The 23,178-nt window shown below is 34.4% G+C and overlaps 2 protein-coding genes across 5 annotated transcripts in view; both read left to right on the top strand.

Annotated features, from left to right (window-relative positions):
* The window catches only part of LOC145941850 (uncharacterized), a 163,179-nt gene that overhangs the window by 98,962 nt on the left and 41,039 nt on the right, over positions 1-23,178 (top strand). For 2 of the 3 annotated variants that reach the window (XM_083048206.1, XM_083048205.1), the window contains exon 4: positions 7,684-7,724. In XM_083048206.1, the coding sequence (XP_082904332.1) occupies positions 7,684-7,724 (41 nt within the window). Of the gene's footprint in view, positions 1-7,683; positions 7,725-8,436; positions 9,118-23,178 lie in introns of those variants that run through there. The other variant, XM_083048208.1, reaches the window with a different exon arrangement.
* LOC145941848 (homeobox protein abdominal-A homolog) overlaps positions 9,230-23,178 on the top strand; it is a 31,931-nt gene continuing 17,982 nt past the window's right edge. Inside the window, exons 1-2 of one of the 2 annotated variants that reach the window (XM_083048195.1) lie at positions 9,230-12,054; positions 16,149-16,181. In XM_083048195.1, the coding sequence (XP_082904321.1) occupies positions 11,301-12,054; positions 16,149-16,181 (787 nt within the window). In that variant the 5' untranslated portion in view covers positions 9,230-11,300. The remainder of the gene's footprint in view (positions 12,055-16,148; positions 16,182-23,178) is intronic. The other variant, XM_083048196.1, reaches the window with a different exon arrangement.

Here is a 23,178-nt window from a genome sequence, read left to right as displayed (position 1 = left end):
TTTAATTATTAAATATAATATCTATTAATAAAATTTAATGTAGCGTTCTATAATTTAGTAGTGGCCTGAATATAGAGAACTAAATATAAGAATTTTTTAACTGCGTGAAATGAAATATCGCTCATATGAGTAGCGAAGAACGGAAGACGCCTTTATAGCTTTTTGGCATTTATTGCCAACAATGAGTATACTTATGTGAACGCGGGTGTGTTATATGTGACAGTCAAAAATTTATATGCAATGAATAACTCACCCTTGATAGAAATCAGAAGGAACAACTATATGTAAATACAACATGATGTGTGAAAGAAACGGAATATTTTCGACTTTTAGCAAATACATTAAAATTTATAATAGGGTCATAAAAGTTGCGTTATGTTAAAACACGTATATGTACAAATTGCTCTTAAATATATCGTTTTGATACTTGATAAAACAAAAAAAAATATCATAAAACGCAAAACGCACACCACATCTCATCTTTCTCAAAATTTATTCAAATATACTGACCAAAAAATAAGAGCTAGAATATTATGGTGTTATACATATACTATGTATAATGTACATAAATTTACATTTAATTCTAAGCAATTTTTATGCAATTATTATTATGCGTGTATATTATGTTTTTATAAAAATTCAGAATTTATATCGAAAATCACAGAAAAGTGATTCTCTTAAATGCATATGTAAGATGAAGTATACACATTTACATCTCATCCATATACGTATTTTCTCATGTTATTAAAAATTTGCTTACTCTTGCACTTATATCATAATACATATGAAAATCTAACAAAATATATTCTACATAAAGGGTCCTTTTTAACGCCACCCTGGTGATATTTGGGAGAACTATTTATCTCTGAGGGTACACCTCAGATTTTCACGAAAACTACGGGGTACAGGAGTAAGGGAGGGTTTTGCCAATCGGATTCTGTTTGATCGGCAGATTTTGCGGAGAAGCTTGGAAACGCGAGAAGGGTGAATTCAGCAAAGATACTTTAGTCTTTCAACCCCACGCTAGATGACACCAGTACAATACAATATTTTTGTGCAATCTTTCTCTCATTTAATATAAATACTGACATTCTCATTTTTTCCTCCCTTTTCGATTTAATTTTTATTTTAATTAAATGTGAAACATCCCCTAATTCTCCCTAATGTGTGTATTAAATTATCTTGAAAAAATTCGCAAAATATGAAATTACATTCAGTAAACAGTATGAAAATTAATTTGTATATTTAATCTCAGAAATATATTTACATTATATGGTGCGAACAATTTTAAATAATGTGGATATTATGGAAATTGTTTATTAGGCGTTAAATTAATTATTTGGTTATGCATGACTTGGTCGAACTCTTGTTTGCTTTTAAAATGTTGTAACTTTTTTAAATTTGTGCGTATGCTTAAATATAATTTGGAAATTATTACAACAGAAAAAATAAAAATAAAGAACAGCATTCTTTCATGCAGCCCATTACACGAGAAACCGTATTGCCGGGGCATTATTGATTTTCACGCAAAAGCTGAGCATTTCTCTAACTCTTATTTTGCAAACAAAATAATTTATGGATTTCTATTTCTGTGTATATTTAGGATTAAATTAGAGACTTATTAGACTAACTTGTATGTGATATGCTGAAATATAACTACATTTTTTTACGTTAATTTTTTTCTTTTATAAATGTATTATGAATATGTAATATAAATATATTGAATAGGCTAAACACTTTATAAAACTCTATAACTTAAAAATGCTAGGAATAAAAAAAAATTACGGGAATTTTTTATTTAATTTTTCATGCACTTGTACACTTGTATATTTTAGGATGTAAATTTCTAGACAATTTTCTCTCTTTCTTTTCCCCCCATCCACTTTCTCTCACCCCCTGTCTATAAGTGTGTGCAAGTTGATTTAAATTTAAATAATTTCAAAGTAAGAGGAGATTTTAATACAAGTTGCATTTGCTTAAATAATTTATTTTAGATACAGAAAATATTAATGTACGCAATAATAGATCGCAATATAATTAAATATACTGTCGATATTAATTGTGCAGATAACAGATATTAAACAGATATAAATAAAAATCAGATTACGCGGAGGGGAGGGGGAGATTCTAAAATACTTTCGAGCTCACAGTTATACGACCAAACACGACACGATTAATAAAACTTGCAATACAAGCTTGGCTTGGTTTACGAACTTCGCGGTCCAATAAATATCCTATAATGCACTTCTCTCAGTTGTCGAAAGCGCGCTGTTGCATCTCGATGCCGGTATCCATTACCGTGCGGATCGAAATGGAAATCTGAAAGCCGCGTCTCTCTTTCTCTCTCCGAGACAAAATGTATGCGCCAAGCGCATCAATTCCTTTACACGTACATTCGAAAAAAGAAAAAAAAAAAAATAATGGCGTGACGGGGCATCTCACACGCTCACGATTTTCTTTAATATTAATATTGGACGTCGCTATTGCTAAAGTTAAGTGAAATTATAAACTCTACTATATTAATGTCTATTCTTATCATCGAATAATGAACGAACACAGCAAAATTGACGAAATTACATCGTCTAAGAAAAATTGTACCATCATCGCCCCCTCGTAACGTAATAAAATTTTTATTCATCTTTTATTAAAATATATTTTAATATCTTATATCACTATAATATATTAATAATATTTTAAAGAAATTAAAAGAAATCATATTAAACTTATACAGAATTGGAATTTTATCAGGGAAAAATAACAACAATAAAAATACTAATGTAAAGAATTAATGTTTTCGCGAATTCTCCAATACTACAATAATAAATATATTTAATTGTCGATCGGATTATACAACACTTCAATATATATATATATATATATATAATAAAATATTTCGTTATTGCGAGATTAGAGACTCTTGGCTTGCATTCGTGAACCGCTAAATTTGATATTCACGGAAATGCCTTCCGAAGTTGCATCGCGATCATCGGAGATGAAGGCTACCGAAAATCTTCGGCGATCCGACAGCGAGAGAAGAAAGTGAACTTCTCGAGACGCGAGGATGGGGACTGGAGGCACTGAATGTGGCGAATAAAATTCGTGATATCAAGAAGGGCGTGAGCTCGGCGGAAAGACGAGAAAGAAGCGGTCCAGGAGAGAGAGCCAGTGACCGCGTTCGGGAAGAAACGGGGGTAGAGGGAAGGGGAGACAGAATCTGTGAGATGGGGCCGTCCGGAGAGCGTTCTCCGGAGCAAGAAATCGGGGAAATGTTGCCCGGTTTAACCGGCAGTCGACGGTAAAAGTGAAGTGGGGGTGTACCCACGCGCATGCACGCTTCCCTGGGCATTTTATGTTTTGATGGCGCAATAAACCGCCGTAAAGCAGCAGTAAAACGCATCGAGTCACAAGTCCGACCGTTTTGCTGGCCCCGCGCGATCTCCTCTCTCTCTCGCTCTCTCTTTTCGCTTTTCTCAATCTTTCTCTCGCTCTCTGCAACTGTGTTTTTCATTCCCTCTCGCTTCCTCGTTCCTTTCACGGCAGATGTCATTAAGAGGCCCGGCCCCGTTTGCGAGACTGTCACTGTCACACGCTCGTTCCGGACCTTCCGCACGTCATTACGTCACTAACGTCACGGCTGTCAGACGATCGGTCGACTGTCACGTGCTTCGTGGTCGACTCTTCGGCGTCGTGTGCACCGCCTCGTGATTAGCACTTTGTTGTATTGCGAAGGGGAGTGTCGTTTACCGCGTACACACAAGACGCAAAACCGGAGTTTTTTCCATTAATTTGCCCTTTGGCACGTCATTATCGAGCCAAATTGCTCGAAGGGGTAGAACGGTTTAGTCTTGCGCAATTTGATTCGACGAAATAGTTATTATCACGTGTACAAGTCGTGTAATGAGATTTAAAAAAATAGAACGTGCTTTATTTTATACAACTGTATCGTAGAACATAACTTTAATACATATTTCGCACTGTTGTAAGGATTATGACGTATGACAACTGTGTCATATAATAAATAATTTTTTATAAAATAAAATATACAAGTAGAATGTCAATGGTTATCCAACTATTTATATTTTACTATTATTGGAAGAGAATTAATATACATATGATTATAGTTGTACGATAATTTTTAATCATTGCTTAATCTATGTGTATACTTGTGTTTGTATGTGTGAAAAGCGTCATCTCTCTTTTACATCTTTTTTATAATCATCGTGAAAGAATTTACCAAGTACATACTTCGCTGACAGAAACTTAATTAGGCAAACCAATGATTAGAAACATTAAAGGAAGGGAAACTTTTAATGCTTATTACTCTGAGAAAAACTTGCATAATAATCCTAACAACAGCTTTTAAAAACCCCCGCATTTCCGGTACTTGAGATTGTCATAAAGTTTCATGAGTATATCAGCAGTTTATACCACGAGTATACATAATTTTATAATTAGAATGTTTTGTGGCGTAAAGTGCGCCAACTTGTGAAACGTGTTCGCTTTCTTTTTTCGGCCAATTAAACTCATAAGTCGCAGAGGAATATACAATGTGTAATTTTCTATTTGCCACTTATGGATTTACTGCATTCTTCGCTTACGTCAGATCTGTTTAAAATCAAAGGGAATCTCGTATCTTCGTCTACAATCGCTCATATCTATAATCGCTCATGTAACGTCTAACGATATAGTGACTGACAACATAGAGATTCGTTGTGTATACGTAATATGGGTGGGGCTTCAATATATATCTTTGTTTCTTTTTCGTTTTCCTTAGTAAAGCGATAAAGAGAAGGAAGAGTTCTGATTGCAAGTAAAAATTTTGATAGGCCTACCTTATGTGATTATATTATAAGTTATAAGTGACGAATCTATTTTCGCCTGAAGCTATAATATTTCTGGATTTTTTAAATCGAGTTTACAAGTATATGATTAATATGTAATTTTATTTTATTAATTAAATTTATGAATGGCAATTGATCTAAGTTTAAATATCATCTACTAGTTGTTAAAATTGTAAATCGCAGTATTAGAGAAATTTGATTATGTACTCTATTTTTTATGTGATCTCGATAAGAATTATTAACTTTTGTATAAGATAAAATATCTACAATCTATCGATATATAGGGTACAATTAAATTGTATCAAAATATTATTCATTATGAATAATGTGTCCATTGTAAAATTTTTAAATATTTTTTATAAATAGATGTATAAGCTGTCTATCTATTATAAGCTTCCAAAAGCTTCTCACGAGGTAAAAGCTGGCTTTTATCTAGATAAGCTCACACACAGTCGATAATGTAGATATGGAGACCTTGACCTTGGTGAACCCCATGGTTTATTGTCATGAAATGTACAATCTATCACTTGTCCAATTTTTGTCTCAGCAATTGCTGATTGCTATCAATGCAATTACGTTATTATTATTACACTTATTATTTATGAATGCTTATTTAAATTTAAACTATTTCAAACACAAAAATAAAAAGTAGAATCAACATTATACATGTCAATAAATTACTATTGTGGAAAAAAACTTGAAACACATTAGTTGAAGAAGATATGAGCCGACATCTACGTGCCAGAAGTTTCTCGGCATCCAGGGGTTCTGAAATTTAATTATTAATATACCGCTATATATATATATATATATATATATATATATATATATTATTATATATCGATTTAACATTAACAGTTTATTAAAATATTTTTGGATGGCATTACTATTTTTGTAATACATATTTTTTATGTGAATGATACGTATGATAATTTTTTTGTCGAGGGAAGCGATTTGCATTGAAGATTTATGACAGTAGTTAATTTCACACATATATACATATGTGTATAATATATTGCTGTTTTACTTTTATGTCTATGATGCCTCGAAATTTAAAAACTATTTGCAAAATAAATGTCTTTAAATAAAGTTAGAGATTAGCATGTGACAAATTATTAGCAAAGATTAAAAAATATACAAAATAGATGCGGACCTTATTTAGCATGTACTGAATAAAAAAAATATATGTATATATAAATATATGTGTCTGTGTATATATTAAAAATTATAAAATATTTTAACGAACTTTGTGCGCATATTACAGTTGCATAACGATAGACCTATGATCTTGTTTGACATCTCATTACTTTTCCTTTCTTTTCTCTATGTAAATTAATTTCTGATATAAATCTGAGTTCCAAGGAAATTCTGATAAGCCTAAAGCCAAGTTTTTTTTTTGCCAAACAGACGTACCGGTATACAACTGAAGCTGAAATCGCGAAATGCTTTTATCTCCTCGGAGATGGCGCACTAGGTGCTCTTCCCCAAACGTTAGGGCGTCTCCCCGAATGGGTTCGAGGACCAGCATCCACCGACGCCCGATTTATCCTTTTTGCTATCCAATTCACTGTCCACCGAAAAGCCTTTGCGAATTCGCCAAAGGACTCGACGTGTCCACCGACAGAGCTGGAGACATGTTCCATGTTTCCAGCGGGGGGTGCAGAACACCTTTCTTTCTCTCTCTATACTATATATCTCCCAACACATCCTTCCGCGAATACACATACCAAATTTTCACCTTTCTTCATCTCTTTTGTAGCCCCGCACATTTGCAATTTACATTCCCTGGTGTTTGAAACAGGTATACATGCGTGTCTTCGTCGTACGAGAGGAGACTATATGTTTACATACTCACTCTCGTTTGTATTTGTATGCATATGAGTGTGTATTATGAATGTGTATATATGTGGGTGTGTAACTCTGGCTATATTTGTGTTCGTGCCTTATCCAGTCGAGCAAAGACGTTGAGATCCGACAAGCGATCGTTGATATAATTGGACCGGTCGGACTCTATACACACTGGTCAGTTTTCTGGGATTACATTCTTGAAATCTCTTTGTCTCAACTCATCACGGCAACTTTACTCTTGTGCAGCTGAACAACGAATTAGTTGCGCTTCACGGAATTCTGACGAATTTCATATGATTTTGAAAGATTATTTATTAATGATAAAAGAAAAAAAGGAAGCTTAGACATATTAACAAAGATGGCAAAATTAGTCTAATATTACTATATAGAAATAAGGGATGGAATTAATTGCTGTAACTCATATATAAATGCAAAGTAAGAAAATATGATATAATGACATAAACATTATGTTAACAATTCATTCTTTTTTAATAACTATATGGTGACAATTAGTTGTATAATTAATTGTATAATTATTTAATCGGTTATTTGTTTATATAAATAGTTTTTATTATTTCTGTTGTATATATTGAGTACTGCATAAACACAAAGAACTACAGATATTTATGTTTTCATACATATTAAATATAAACTGTTAAATGATATCTTATAGAACGAGAAGATATTTGCCTTCGTAAATTAAATTAAAAAATATATATTATTTATATCCCGATTTATTTTTTACACCGAATTACTGAATTTTATCTCTCTTGTCTCTCCTTGAAATTATGCGATTGAAAAGAAATGTATTTCAAGGTAAATTGTATAGCTTTACGTTTACATAAACTACATTTAGCAAATATGTAGCATATGATATAAAAAAGCTAACAAAGTTAAGAAAATATCAAAGATATTAATAAGTACATTTATTGAACTTTTTTATTCTCTTACGTTGCAAAATATCAAAACTAAGATTTTTTGAATTTGATTTCAGAGGGCGATCTTCGTATAATTTATCATCCAATAATTTATATGGTAAGTACTTGGTGTTGTGTTGATTCCAGGTAGCTTTGTAAAATCAATTAAGACTGTTATTTAATTTATGTAACATTTGTATATATATTAAGTAAATTTATGTGAATCTAATTGCTTCTACAACAGGAAAGTTCTCTTAATAATTTAAATTTAATAATAATTTAAGCAATAAGTTTCTTTGAATTTAATAATTTAAGTAAGTAATACGCATGAGAATTTTGATTTATTTTTGAGATTGTGATCAAGTAGAGAAAAGTAGGTAGAGAAAAACTGAAGTAGAAAAAAATACTAGAATTAAAATATCATTATAATTTATGGTAAAAGATCATCAGATAAAATTCTGTTGAGAGTTCATTATTTCTTTGGTAACAGGTACTGAAATAGAATTGAATGGACTCGTTAATTCGTCGATTTAATACATATTTATATTATACTTGGATTACTAATCTCTACATGAGGCTCTTGAGATTCTCATAGATTATATTATCGTATTTTTCATTAATAACGTAATGCCGAATATACTAATTTTTCTATAAATCCTAAAAAAAATATTTCTTTTAATTCGTAATGTAATGCTTAATTATTGATAAGAAAAAGCAAATTTTTTCATTCTTTTTCTTAACAAATTAATTATCTCAGAAAAAGAATAAAATAACCATAGCGAGATACAATAATTACGAAACGAATAAATATGTTTTCTATTAAAACAAAGGTGTTTTAACCGCGCGTACGATGAGGTTTGCCAACGGGAAATAGGATGTGTAAAATGAGCTGTCCATCGTAAGAAACGTCGCAATCTAAGCTGTAAGTTTTATCCACCACCCTTCATCCCTTTATGTGTACCTTATTACCTTTGCGTGCGATATTCTCGGTACACCTTCTATCATGATATTCGCGCCCCCTGATGTAAGCCGCTCCCTCTCGCGAAAGCCGCGTCACCTCTCGCCCCAACGCGGTGCCACCATTCTCACGTAGAAATGCCGCCGCGATATTCCAACCGGGACGAGTTGGTTCAGTGGTTTCCAAAAGTCGACGAGTCGATGATTCGACGGCGGCCGAATCGCGCTAGTTTCTGCAATACTCGGCGAAAGCAGTCGAGAAAGAGAGAGGGGGGGGGGTAAGGGGGCAAAGAGGGTAGAAAAATGGTGAATCAAATGCTTTCTCGTGTTTATCTATCAGATAGTCAACGAAGTTATATATATTTTATGAACTGAAAATAATTATTATTTAATATACTTTAATTAAATTTGAATTATGTAATGACGGTTGTTTACTTTGTTCATTATGAGAAATTATAAAATAAAGTATGAAATATAATACAAATTATTTTTCTCGAAATGAGAACTATTTTCAGATTTCTCGATGATGACGATTTATAATAATTATATTTATTGCGACAAAACGTTGTTTGAAATTATATCCTTTATTGATTGTAAGATTTATAGATTGATTTATAAAATTGTATATATCACTAATTAAATCAAATTAATATACATATATAAAATATAAAACACGAAAATAAAAAATTGAATCGCGAAAATAGTGAACAATAAATACGAGAAGAAAATAACAAGCCTGCGGTTGAAAAATTTATATGATTATATGTATAAGAAAATAAATGAATAGAGTATCTCTTTGCTCTTTGTATTATGTGTCATAAAAATATTCTCGTGAAAGAAGTAAAATTTATAGTGTACTAATGAGTAGAAATAAAAATATGATATACATATTTATGAAGAACTGCTGCTTTTGTGAAGGACTAAAATCACACCATGCACATAAGATTATCAGGTACAAAGGAATGAGAGGAAAATTCAGCTAAAATAAAAAAAATGTTAATGCCTAATGCAATTATAAGATATAAGAAAAGTAATTTCTTGTTGCAAACGAAAGAGAAATACACTGAGTACTATTGAGTGTGTACATACTCTCTCTTCAAGATTTGACAGTATGAGTATAATCTCTGCATCTCTAAAATCTTAAAACTAATACACAGGATAGGAAAGGAAGTGAATAACGTGTACGAAAAATTTGAAAAAAGTGCTGCCTCGTAGGATCTAAAAGAAAAAAATAATTTCGACAAAGATAGCGTAAGAACGAGATGAAAAGACTGCACTCAAACAAGAGAAAGAGACGGAAAGAAAGAGAGAGAAAGGAAGAGAGAGAGAGAGAAAGAGAGAGAGAGAGAGAGATAAATAGAGTAACCTATAGAGAAGGACAGAAAATACCGTGTGAGACGTTGGAACGTTGCGAAGTATAAGGCAACGTGGCGAGCACGACTGCACTGGCGAAGAGGCGAACGTACGGACCGTCGGACGGACGGAGCACGCCGGGTATACGCGAGCGAGCGAGCGAGAGATGCGTGGAAGCCTGAGTGTGGGAAGAGAGTCCGCAGTATCGGCGAAAAGGAAAGACCGGAGCGAGAGGAGCGCCGATGGAGAAAGAGACCCATTCATCTTGGCGCGCCTAGCGCGTCTGCGATTGGTCCACCTCGGGTGAGGCCACGATGGGATTGGACGGCTCTGTTTACCAGCTGGTACCCCGGCGCGTTCGCCGCTCGTAGAAGAAGAGGGGGGAACAGAACGGGAGAGACAAGCGGCGCCATTATTGTAAGGGGTTACATTTAGCTCGCCGTGGGTTGTAGTACGCGGCGTTCGGGATAGGGGGCTATAGTACCTTCATGCATGGCCCATAAAGGATTCGTCGACTATCCGAGAAGTACGCAAGAAACGGCTTCTAACACCTGACAGGGGCCACGCTCTTCTCTTCTCTCTCCTCGTGCCGTCGTCGGGTTCTCATCGTCGCCCAATTTCCGAGTTGGGACTACGAGTTGGGTTGTTCGGGGTGGGTCCGAATTGTGAAGAAGGACCCGCTGCTTTATCGCCGATTTTTATTTCCGATACCGGGTGGATTCGGTAATTCCGGGAGGGCGCGCGATTACGAATTCGAGCGAGGGTCGGAAATTTTCACGAACACGAGGATCTCCGGCACAAAGAGATCCGTGGGCTTTCCTGACCCCGAGAGAAAGAGATCGGAGAGGAGGGACATGTCATTTGCCATCGCGGACGGTCGGTGATTCGTGGTCCAGTTGTTTCCCAGTGACCGCATGCATCCCGCCGCGTTCGGTATTGTTGTTGTGATAATGTGCTGAGAGTTGCATAAGTGGTACCAGTAAAAGTGGACGCTGATTGCTGATAGGGAAGGAGATAGTGGACGAGCGCGGGGAAAAGCAATTAATCTCCTTGGAACAGGCGGCTGAAAAAAAGAGTGTTCGCGCGCGTTATTCTTCCCTGAAGAGCAAGAGAGAGAGAGAGAGAGAGAGAGAGAGAGAGAGAGAGAGAGAGAGAGAGAGAGAGAGAGAGAGAGAGAGAGAGCCCTGTTTTCCCCTTGACGTTGCTCCGAGAGATACCAGTGCATGTATTCGTGATCCGTGCCGAGATTACGGATTATGCAATGAAGCAGCCGGTGGACGTGTCGCCACGGTGTCGGTGTTGAGGCACTCGTCCCGGTCATCCCTATAGGGTCCGGGCGTGTCTTCGGCATCGGGTCCGCATCGGCACCGACAGCGGCCCCGATATGAGTACGAAATTCATAATTGATAGTATGCTACCTGCCAAGTACCAACAATTTCATCCGCAACAATTGTTCTCAAGCGCGAATCCAGGTAGTATCCAGGCGTGCACGACAGGTCCGGTCACCGCGAGTCTAGAATCGAGTCTATCCGCGGCTGCAGTTGCGGCCGCGGCTGTCAATTACGCCCAGCAGCACAACTCGCCGAGCCCGACGGGTTCGAGTCCCCAGCACTCGGGTAGCTCCGCATCGACCTCACCGGCGGCCCGCACAACCTCCGGCATGTATCCTTACGTGTCCGCCGCAGCGGCGCATCATCATCATCAGCAGCAGCAGGCGGTCGCAGCCGCCGCCTTCGGCGCCACGTCCAGCATGGTACCCGGTTTCGGGTCCACCGCGGCGTCCAGCGCTGCCCTGGCGGCCGCCGCCGCCGTCGACGCCGCAACCGCCGGCGACAAGTCCTGCCGCTACACCGCCAGTTTAACCGGGAACGTGGCACCCGCGTCGGCCGACCCGATGGTTAACTATACCCTGGGTCACCATCATCAGAATGGCGCTACACCCGGTAGCCTCGTCTCCTCCGCGTCCGCATCCTCGGCGGTTTCCGCTGCCTCGGCGTCCATGGCCGCGGCGGCACAGTTCTATCATCAGGCGGCCGCCGCGTCGGCCGTCGTCGATCCCCTGACGTCCTGCCAACAACCCACCACCGGTCAACCCGGGATCTCGGACATACCTCGGTACCCCTGGATGTCGATCACCGGTGAGTTTTCGTCTATGTATGGATAGAGAGGCGAGATTTCTTTTACGATCTCTTTTTCGATCTCTTTTTATTTCTTTATTTTTTTATTACCTGGTGAGATTGATGTAATAACGAGATATTCGCGAGATTCGCGAGTAATACATCACGACGAAGATCCGCGATTTTATCGTCGCAGTTGCTTGACTATATCATGGGTAGAATGTGCGAATATATATAACTTTTGCAGAAGTAGACTTATGAGGAGAAGTTAAATTATGGCATCGTAAAACACGTCTTAGGCACGTCTTTTTTTTTAACTGGCTAATTCATCGTTGAATTGTTATTTCTTCCCCCCCCCCCCCCCCCCCCCGAACATCGTCGTATTATTAAACTCTAATACCCCGTTTGCAAATTAATATCAATCAAATGTACAATCAAATGTGCATGAATTATGCAGTTTACTTTATATCGAATTATACTTGTGCTAAGTGTGCTTTTTTATTTCGATTAAATAATTAATTATTGAAACATAGCAAGAAGCGATTAAAAAAGTATATAAGTCTGTTTCTGCATTTTTATGATTTAGAGATTGATATACTGCGATATACATTTTTTTTGTTTTCATATTGCATGATTGAGAAAATATACATTGACGAACGCAATTTGCATGAAATTTTCAGCATGATGTGAGGACAAGAAATACTAAACTGTTCTCTATCGCGATTAATCGTTTAATACAGAGAATGTATAATATAGTATGTAAAAGAATATAGAAACAGTTATACGCCATAAAAAATTATTATTTATTATTATATAATAATTAATCCATAATTTATTTAATGTATAAACTCTCTTCCAGTTAAATGATATGATTTTTATGCAAAACGTGAGATGAAAAATAATTTTCGATTGCTTCTATACTTTCATTGCTATTTTATTAAATTTATTCAAGAGAGATTGAATTTATTAACTATTATACATTCTTTTCTCTACTTTTTTTAAATTACAAATTGTGGGAAAATATAAATGTTATATTAAATATTTTGTTTATATATGAAAACATTTATATATGGAGGAAAAAAATTCAGGAGAAAGCAGATATTTCTTATAAGATTCCTATATATAATTCACGATCTAATTAATTTCTACAGTTTGCAGTTTTCATTATAGTTATGCTGAAAAGCATATAAATAACAGTTTATTTGTAAAAATATTACAATGCTTTATACGTATACAAACATTATATATTTCTCTGAGAGAAATTGTATATGCATATATGCGTATATGCGTATATAATTGTACATTGTTCACATCTCTCTTCTTTACACGTGTTTTCATTCGATGGCGCGTTTTGATAATGCTTGATAATAACACTAGCTATTTCATAATTTAACACGTATCAGAAAACTTCTTATTTTTAATATATATGTGCACATATACATACAAAAGTGCTCCCATTTTATCGCAATGTTTTTTTATGACATATTCTTTTGCTCAGTTGATTTTTTTCTATAAAATATCGGAATACTTATAACTTTTAAGTAATTTGCAATGAAATGATATGATATTCAACAGCTGATAAACTATGCTTCAAATTAATTTTTTAAAATTTGTCTATGAGGATGAACAAGATATTTTCATATTTTTCTACGATTTTAGAATCACGTGATATTAATTTTGCTGCATTATTATAGCCGTAAACGTAACAGAGTGTCGAGACGAAAACATTTCGCAATTCGGTATGTAACAGGTAATTTTCCAAGAATACACGGATATATCTATTGAAGAGTATACACACTTTACATTTATAAAATCGGAGTCCCAGACGCTGTTGTTACCGCACGAAACTCGCAAGTTATTCCGATGTACATAATACATCCGTACGTGAGCCTCGTCGAGGTGTAGTGTCTTTGTCCGCCAAGGTGTTAGCTAGGACAAAGCGCCGACGGTATTTATCGCGGTATATTCGCGGCGAACAACACAAAACAAGAGCTTAATTCTCTCTGTTGTCGCATTCTCTGTTGACGCTGACGCGCGCGAAATTTTTTTCCATCATATTTTTCTCGCGCGTTTGATATTGTTGCGACAAAAACGGCACACGCGAAATAACTCCGAGTGAAAAAACGGGCCTCGTCGACTTGGTCGAAAGCGCGAAATAGATCAGCTGACTTTTGACGTTTCTCATCCGCGCGCACTGTTTCGCATAATCGCGATTTGATTTGTCGTTCCAGGTAAAAGCTCCAGTTCAATCGCAACAACAATCGTATCTGTTATATCTTGGATGACGCCGACTTGGCTGAATCACTTTTTAACCGGCTTGTTTAAGTTATTTAAACGCGTCGCCGCATCTTGCGACGAAATTTTTCGGAGAACGCTCGCGCGATCGTTCTGCCAATGCATATACACATTCGCGTGTGTGTATGTGTTGGCACGTAATAATATAATACAAGGCATACCCGGAGTAAGGGAATCACGAAATATATTGCGATTAAGTTGTAATCTTTGAATATGCAAATTATTTTCCGAAGCCCGTTTCGCTATCAACACGTTATAATAACACTTGGCGTTAACGTGTTAACTTTCCGTTTCGCCAACTCGTGAGGTCTCGCATTATTTCGAATTATTATAATTCGCTCTCGTGTAATTCCTAACGCGAGTATCGCGATAGCGCTGATTAGCGATATAATTTTAATTTTCCACGTACCTTCTGTTTACCTTATATTTTAGCAATCGCTTGTACCATGTGTCAAAAATAAATAACGAAATTGACGCATTAATCTGTAGTGAGTCTTCTCTGTTTACACGTTATCTAGAGAGTTGAATCGCTTTCGCATAAATTACTTTACTCAATTGTGATCTTCAGATTAATCTACTTTCTGATTATTCATCGATCATTTTATCTTATAAAATCTTACAAAATGCTCCATTGATATCTAATGTGTTCTCGCTTCGTGTTTTCACTTCGTGTATTTAAATTTCTTATACTAACTTAAAACCGTCATCTTTTATTTAAGTAGCGCTTTCGCACACTTTTAAACGACAACAAAACACAATCTGATATTATTTTTACTCTAGTTTACGTATGTGTCTTTATAATTTTATTTACCTCTACTTTTATATATATTTTTGATACACTTCTCTAGCTTCTTTTAAAGAGTTTATGGTTTTTCGAGCACTTTTACTGTCATATGTCTATTCATGCGTCAATAAGTTTCTTATCTATTTTATGAGTGTGTAAGAATAACTTTACGGCTTTGGGGAGAGCGAGGTGAATGATTCAGCCGACAGTATAGCTTGACGATTTTAGTTCGCGAGACCGTAGTGGAAATCAGAATCACGTTGCCAAAATTCATTGTATGAGTATACATTTTATAGCGCGCAATCAATTATTTTAGATATTTTAATCTTTATAAGTTTTCATTTAATTGTGTATAAACAATCGCGTATATATGTGAGGACATTGCATTTTATTAATTTTTATAATATAGAGCAGTGTAATACAATAACAATATAATTCCTCAATCTATTTTGTCGTTGAATAATTGCGTGGATATCGATTGTGATTTCGAGTCTAATTAATCTCAATATGCATATATGTCAACATTAAACAGATATTTTTAATATTATTCCGAGGTTTCATTGTGGGGGATTGTCAAGGACGACTCGTTAAGATTCTTAATGCCTCGCAGATCACTAATGTCAGTCTAATGTTATCTATCAATCATTGAATCCAGTCGTTTGTCATTGCCGTTTTCTTTGTTTAATATTTTCCATTCATTAAATCAGACTTACATATAGTTCCCTCCTTTTATTTCCTTACTTATATCTCATTGTTATGTATTTATGTAATATTTAATGTATGTATATTATGTGTTTGAATCATAATGTGTCTTGCGACTTTGTATATGTGCTTAAGAAATCTTGCCTATCGCGTTATAAGCTTATCTCAAGTGCATGCGTGAAGTTTTATAGCTTTAAACTACGCATGCTGAACTTTTGAAGTTGTGTGTTATCATCTTATTTAACATCGTAAGCAAAAAGATGAAAAACGCTTCTTCTCGCGTCTTGTTTTTAAATTTTCTACGGATGTTTTAATAAATTTTTTTATTTTTCAGATTGGATGAGTCCATTTGATAGAGTCGTGTGCGGTGAGTATTGCTGTTAAAATTTTGGGATACTTTTATACCATTATTACTTTTGTACAATATTGTCATTTGCGCACATATTCGTTACTATAAATATATATTTCATACTTCTGCGAATATATATACAAGATTCTATCTAAAACATTTCTTTTTTTAAATTTGAAAGTTTTAATTATGAGAAATGATATTAATTATTTGGGAAGTCACAAAATTAATAGGTTTTTTAAAAATACAATTTGATTAATCCTATTTATATCAATTATGAATTAAATCAATTGATGAAATATTGATGATCTTTTTTGAAACAGAATACATATATATTTCAAGAGATATTAAGTACATAAAAATATTTTAATCCCGTGAATTGTTGTTAATATAATATGAAAATTTCTCTGTATGTATTTCCACTTTTTTGGGCTCTCTCGCAACAATATAAGTTTTTGATATAAAATCTATTCTTCAGTGTCTATAACAAGGACGAAAGACTGCTAGAGAGGAATGATTCTTTCCATACTTATGAGATTACGGGCCCCATATGCTAGTCACATTTCTTTCTTTCTTCAGTTCTTTCTCAAGTTTAATGTATAGTCGAAACATACTCGAATAGGACATTATAGCCAGCTCTTGAATCGAAAGAGCGCAATGATCTAGCCTTTCCTTGAGTTCTCTTCCACACAACACACACTGACCTTATCCGGATATTGACACTTTCACATATATACACAAAATTGAATTGTTACAAACATAACATTTAAGACAAAATTTGTTTTCGCACGATCGAGTCGCTGTCGATCAGCTGTTTATCGAGGTTTAACGACTTGGTCGTAAACGTATATATGTATACGATAAAAATGATGTAATTCCGAGAGTGTGTCGAGATGCCAAGGTCATTGTTCGGGATCGTTTACGTGCTACCGGGCTCTGCACACGCGCTAAGTCCTTATACCCTATTCATTTATGTTAGTTGCGCATGCAAGAAAGGACATGTATATGGGCAACTACACCTGTCGTCACCGTGATAATGTTAGTCGCGAATAATCTCCGTGACTATCTTTTATACGGCCACTTACGAGTCCACAATAGCGCAGTAAATACCGATTAGATAAAATTAAAACTTCAGCCGTTGGCTTTTATCGTGATGGTTTGTTTACACCGGACGGATCATAATTTCAAATAGGCATCGGCGATCGCTATACCAAGCGTTATACCAACCTGCAGAGGAGGAAATGCTTTAGCCCGGTAGGAAATTACATTCCGATATATTCAAACGGGATATATAATATCTGTCTTCGTGTACATTCAATTGGCCGATGAGAGAATATCGCGTTCGCTATTATACATTATCCTGCTGTTCCTTACTAATCTTTGGTTTACTAATCCGCGCCCGTATATTTCAAGTAACGTTATTGTAAGTAAGATTGACTCTTATCATTTTATATTAGCATTGATTAATAAATCGTTTATTTTGGATTAATAGTGTTATATTAGCAATTATATAAAACGAGTAAAATATAATAAATGAAATATATATCAAAATGAACGAATAAACTGAATAAGCATCGAGATAATCTTGAGACGATAAAATAATAATGCGTAATAATAAATAAAAATAGAAAATATTAAACATTATAAATTGAACTATCATTTTAATTAGTTCTGAAAATAAAATAAAAATTGAAATAAAAAAATATTGAATATAATGCCATTTGTAGAATTTAATTGTTGGATGCACAAATATTTGTTTATATATATAAAATATTAATTTTGAAATCGCATTTAATTAAATCGAATATATGGCGAAACTTTCTTTATTATTATTATAATGTTTTAGCATATCAATTAACACTATATTTTACAAAAAAAAATATCTAATAGTAGACGGATTTTACAATCGAAGATGTCAATATTTTATTATTGTGATATAATAAATATAAAATGTTTTTGTAGCACTGTTGCATTTATTGCATATATAAATTCAATTGAGAAGTGCTTTTAAATCCTTTTTTTTAATTCATTGACTATACTCTTCGCTGTTTCGATGTGATTAATATGTGAATGCTATATGCTCTGAAATTTAGAATCGGCAAACGAGACTCAAACTTGTCTTTCAAGGTCGCATCTCATTAAAATTTGTTGCATCTATAAATATAGGAATCCAGTAATTTATGATACAAGTAAGATGAAAAGCTGATATTTCTCTGAAAAAGGAGGAACAAATAAAAAACATAGAATATGTTTTTTACTGATTGTCTAGTTCTCGAGAAATATAATTTTGAATATAAAAATAGTATGTGTATTTATTCGATGGTATTGTAAGTCTGGTATGCTTATTGATTATTGAAATATTAATATTAGTTTCTCGTATGACTTTAGAATTCATTTGCATGACACTACATGGTTATTTTAGGAATTGATGTTTGTCCTTAATATTTTACTACTTTTGATATTGATAAGATAAAATATAAGCAATCGTGATATTGATATATTTCTGGCGTTAAGAAGCAGGAATATGTTAATTGTATCTAATTATTACAGCAAACTCTATTTCAATAAGCGTATAAATACAATATGTCAAATAGGTGTATATCACTTTTATATTCAAAATTATTTTTCCATCAATTAAAAATCAATATTAATTCTATTTTTTCACTTATATTTTAAAACGAGAACTCAGGTTTTTGTTAATACATTTTTTATCAAACATTATATATGCAGATTCGATTGCAGTTCGATTTTTTCTAACGATGTGTGAACAGATTGCGAATGCAATATACAGCGGTATACATATATTTTAACGAGTGCTACATTAAAGCATGTATGCCAGATGCGATCAAGATGATCTTATATTTTCATTCATACCGATACCAAGCAAGATAAAACGGCTTCACATTTGTATCTGCGATCTGGCAAATTCGACAGATTCCTTCTGATTTTTTTTCGTCTTCTTCTTTCAATTCAAGAACAGAGACAAGTTTTCGAAGAATTTTTGTGCTGAAATTAACATTTTGCCGATTAACGAAACCCTATACGGTAACCAAATGGCAAAATTGCTGGCGAGGACGAATTTCTAATCTGTCTCCCGAGTAGATTCGCCAACATATTATTCCGACATCGAGGTTCATACAGGCCCGTGAAACGCCTAGCTGAATTACGGTGTGTGTACACGCAGGACTAGCAGGAGATAATGTATAATTTATAATCAGGCCGATCCCGCGTGCCTGCTCTACGGGGCAGAGTCCACTGCCCCAAAAGCCGCCAACCCCTCATTAGCATTCGATGATGGCTGCCGCGTCCTGCAGCGTCGGTATTATCCCATTTCATCGTATCCCATGCCTCCCCTACCTGGACCCTATCCTCGTATTCTCCCGCCTCCCGATTCTCCACATCGGTTCTCTCTCCTCGTCTCTCACGCACGTAAACGCTTCCTCCCTCGCCCTGGATCGCATCAGCATCCAGCAGGTATCCGACATTGGCTGGAAAAAGAATAGCCCTTCTCTCCCCCTCTGTCTCCCACCGCGCCATCGAAATTTTATCCGGAAAATTTCATCCGGAATTCTGCTTTATGCCATCTCCCACGGCATCCTTTTTTTTTTTTGTTTTCCCATCGGCTTCTTCTTCGGTTAGCCATTAATATACGTTCCCTGTCGACGGAAAACGTCCGCGTGTAATGGAAACGAATACGAACGTAGATTTCGTGAGGCGCCCGAGAAATCGGAGGGTTGATCGTGAAGCGACTCATAAAGAAAAAAAATATTTTTTTTTGGTGGACGCATCGATCGAGAGATTCGTGAAGCGGGAGAGGAGACAACGATCGAAATTTTTTTAATTTTTCAACATTATTCGGTGTAGCTTTCTCTCTCTCTCTCTTTCTCTCTCGTGACGGAATCTCTTCCGGGAGTAAGCCACGCTTCCGTAGACAGGTCAGAATCGTGTTGTCACAGAGATTATTGAAACTGCAGTTTTATGGGCCTTAAAAGCAGTTTAATTGCCGTTATATAAGTGTTTATATACGTTGCCGCAGGTTCGGCCTGCCTCGCCACCCCGAGGAACGTTTATTTTATGGTCATACGGTTGCGGCGGCGGCGCGTATTCCGTTATGTCGCGTGCCGAAGCCATCACGCCAGTCAAATCCTTAGGACCCGACCGGTCGATTCCGAAATATCAGCGCGGTATAACGTTTACGCCGACGGCCACCCCGAAACGATACCTATCTCGCGGCGTATGCTATTCGGAATCGGAACGACCGACTCCCGAGGATTTGACTGATATAACACTTGACTCGAGTCTTACATCTTCGCACTTAGCTTTTTTTTAATCGAAAGGAAATGTAACATTATTTATCGAAGTTATTGAATATAACATTAATCAAAGAATTATTATTATTACGCGTAATGAAAAGAGATGCATGAAAAAAAGAATATATCTCTGTATGCATCTTTCAGAAATATTTTTTTAAATACTCTTCTTAAATAAATATATATACAGATATTCTGGGATATGGAGTGCAATTTTACATTTATAATTTTAATTTAATATAATCTCCAATTATTTAAATATATTTTTAATATATATTATATTATATTCAATAGCTTTTTTCAAAGCTTTTTTTAAAGTAAAAATATTTTAATTTTATATTATATTGATATATATATATATATATATATATCATATTAAATTTTAAATATATGTATTTGCTTGAGTATATATTTCATTAAAATTTTTTATGTGATTCGTCACGCAAAATGTAACATATTTGTTTTCCTTTGTTGTTTTAAAAGAATCATATATGTATATACATATGTATATTTAGTTGTCTAGTAACTCTTTTTCGAAAGAGTCTCTCTTTCCTAAAGAAATCTTTTTTTAACTTTTTGAAACTTTTATTCTTTGTCCCATAAACTGTGCATTTTTTTCTATCGTGAAAATTTACCTGAATCACACGAAGAAAAAAAGAACTAGCGCGCAATAATTTAAGATTTTTTTAGACATGTGTAAATTACGACGTTGTTCAAGCTGTGCAAAGTGAAAGTAAAGGCTTTGATCGAATCTCTAACACACAAATTAATGGCGTCACGTTCGGAACAAAGGACAGTCACGCGTATCGACGCGCATTCTTTTTTACTAATTTATTTTCGCCTTTTATGTCTGACTTGATTTAAAAATCTCGATGTTGCGTAGAATCGGGTAAACAAGGTTTCTCCGCATGCAATCCTTTAACTCGAGTAAGGCGTGTATCAAAAGGGTTTCAAGGTTGTTTCTATCAAGAGTCCCTTTCTTCTGTTTTAAGTATTTGTCAGATTTGCAGAATGTGCAGTTTTTGAGTTTCATAGAGTTTCGTAAAAATTTATACTCAATGTTGAAATTATATTATTATAAAATAAATATAATATTATGATACAATTTGAGATCTTAAAATTAATCTTAAAAATAATATAATATTATTATATTACTATTATTTTTTTATCAAAACCTGACAATATGCTATTATTAATATCTGCAATGCGTTTGCATCGTTTATTATAAATCAGCTTTATGTAAAAAAAAAAAAAAATGATTTTATATATTAATTTACAAGAAAGTTGATAATTGCAAATGTTTTCGAATTAATGCATACATCTTGGATATATGTATATCATTATATCAAAATCTTATTGCTTGACAAGACATTAATTTACATAATCATAACTCAATGATAATAAAGTAGATGAGAACAATTTCGAATTAATATCTTTTATTTCGAGCATTCTGCTTAAATATAGATGAAGCCATTTCGAAAATATGTTTGTGCTTCTTAACATATGTTTGTTGATTCGTTGATTACAACATTATTCATGATTTAAATTTATAAAGAAAAAAAAATAAAGTTAAAAAATGATAAATACTAATAAATTATATAAAATTATATTCATGCATTCTTTCGTATTTTAAATCATAACTTTGAAGCGTATCTTGAAAAGTTTATTTGTCGTCAATATAAACTTGAGAGAAACGCAGATTTTTCTGAGTCATTGATCAAAGAATGAACTATCGCTTTAATGGAGTGCTATGGCGTCAAATGGAACTCTAAACAACGATATTATTATCTGCACGACCTGCCGTTGTAATCTCATTAAATTATTTCAAACAAACAGCGCTCGCAGTGCACTTATCGCTCGGCAGTGTCGGCGTTTAAATTAACCCACAAGTATATTCGTGTCAATTCGACTAATATTAGTACACGTGCTTCGAACATTTTGGCTCAAACATACGTTTTTGTAAATATATATGTATATATGTATATACATATACATATAAGTCGTGTATGCAGGTCGAGTAATAATTTATTGAAACATACAATGTTCTAATAAATTAAGAAAGTGTAATAATTAACGAATAAATTATAATGAAATTAATAAAATACGTGAAAAAAAATCAATAAATTCAAGGATATAAAATATAAAATAAAAAAAACATGGCATAAAATAATCAACCTATACAAACGCTTCCGCGAATATTTCGGATTAATCATTTGTTTTCGAAGCGATGTCTGCAATACATTAAGATAAATGTTTTTAAAACCATGTCTTTATCGATACCTTTTTATCAGTATTGCGATATCGAAAGAAAGAGAAATTCTTTCTCTTTAACTTTAACATGTAGAACTTAATAATATAAATTTTTCAAGTATTGATATAACATTTGCTCTATATATCGTCTTTAATAATAATTAATAATATATATAATATCTCTAATATATATTATATGATAAGAGTACAAGATATTAATTATTAGAGACTATATATTATATATTTATTATCCATTTCATGAGTGGGAGCTTCTCGTATTCGAAGATTTTTTTTACACGAATAATTTCGTTCGAGAAAATATATTCGCGATACCGGGATTAAGATTATTCCAACGCCATTACTCGGCTCACTATCCTCCTGGAGTGTACCATTATATGAGCGAAGAAGCGGCGGATATAAAAGGAGCCGACGGACTCCTTAAGATGTTTCATATT

Source organism: Prenolepis imparis, unplaced genomic scaffold, assembly GCF_030444845.1.
Source record: "Prenolepis imparis isolate NDT839.2.m4 unplaced genomic scaffold, iyPreImpa1.0 SCAF_10, whole genome shotgun sequence".
Taxonomy (NCBI): domain Eukaryota; kingdom Metazoa; phylum Arthropoda; class Insecta; order Hymenoptera; family Formicidae; genus Prenolepis; species Prenolepis imparis.
The sequence above is the reverse complement of the archived record's forward strand: the minus strand, read 5'-3'. Positions and strand labels throughout refer to the sequence as shown.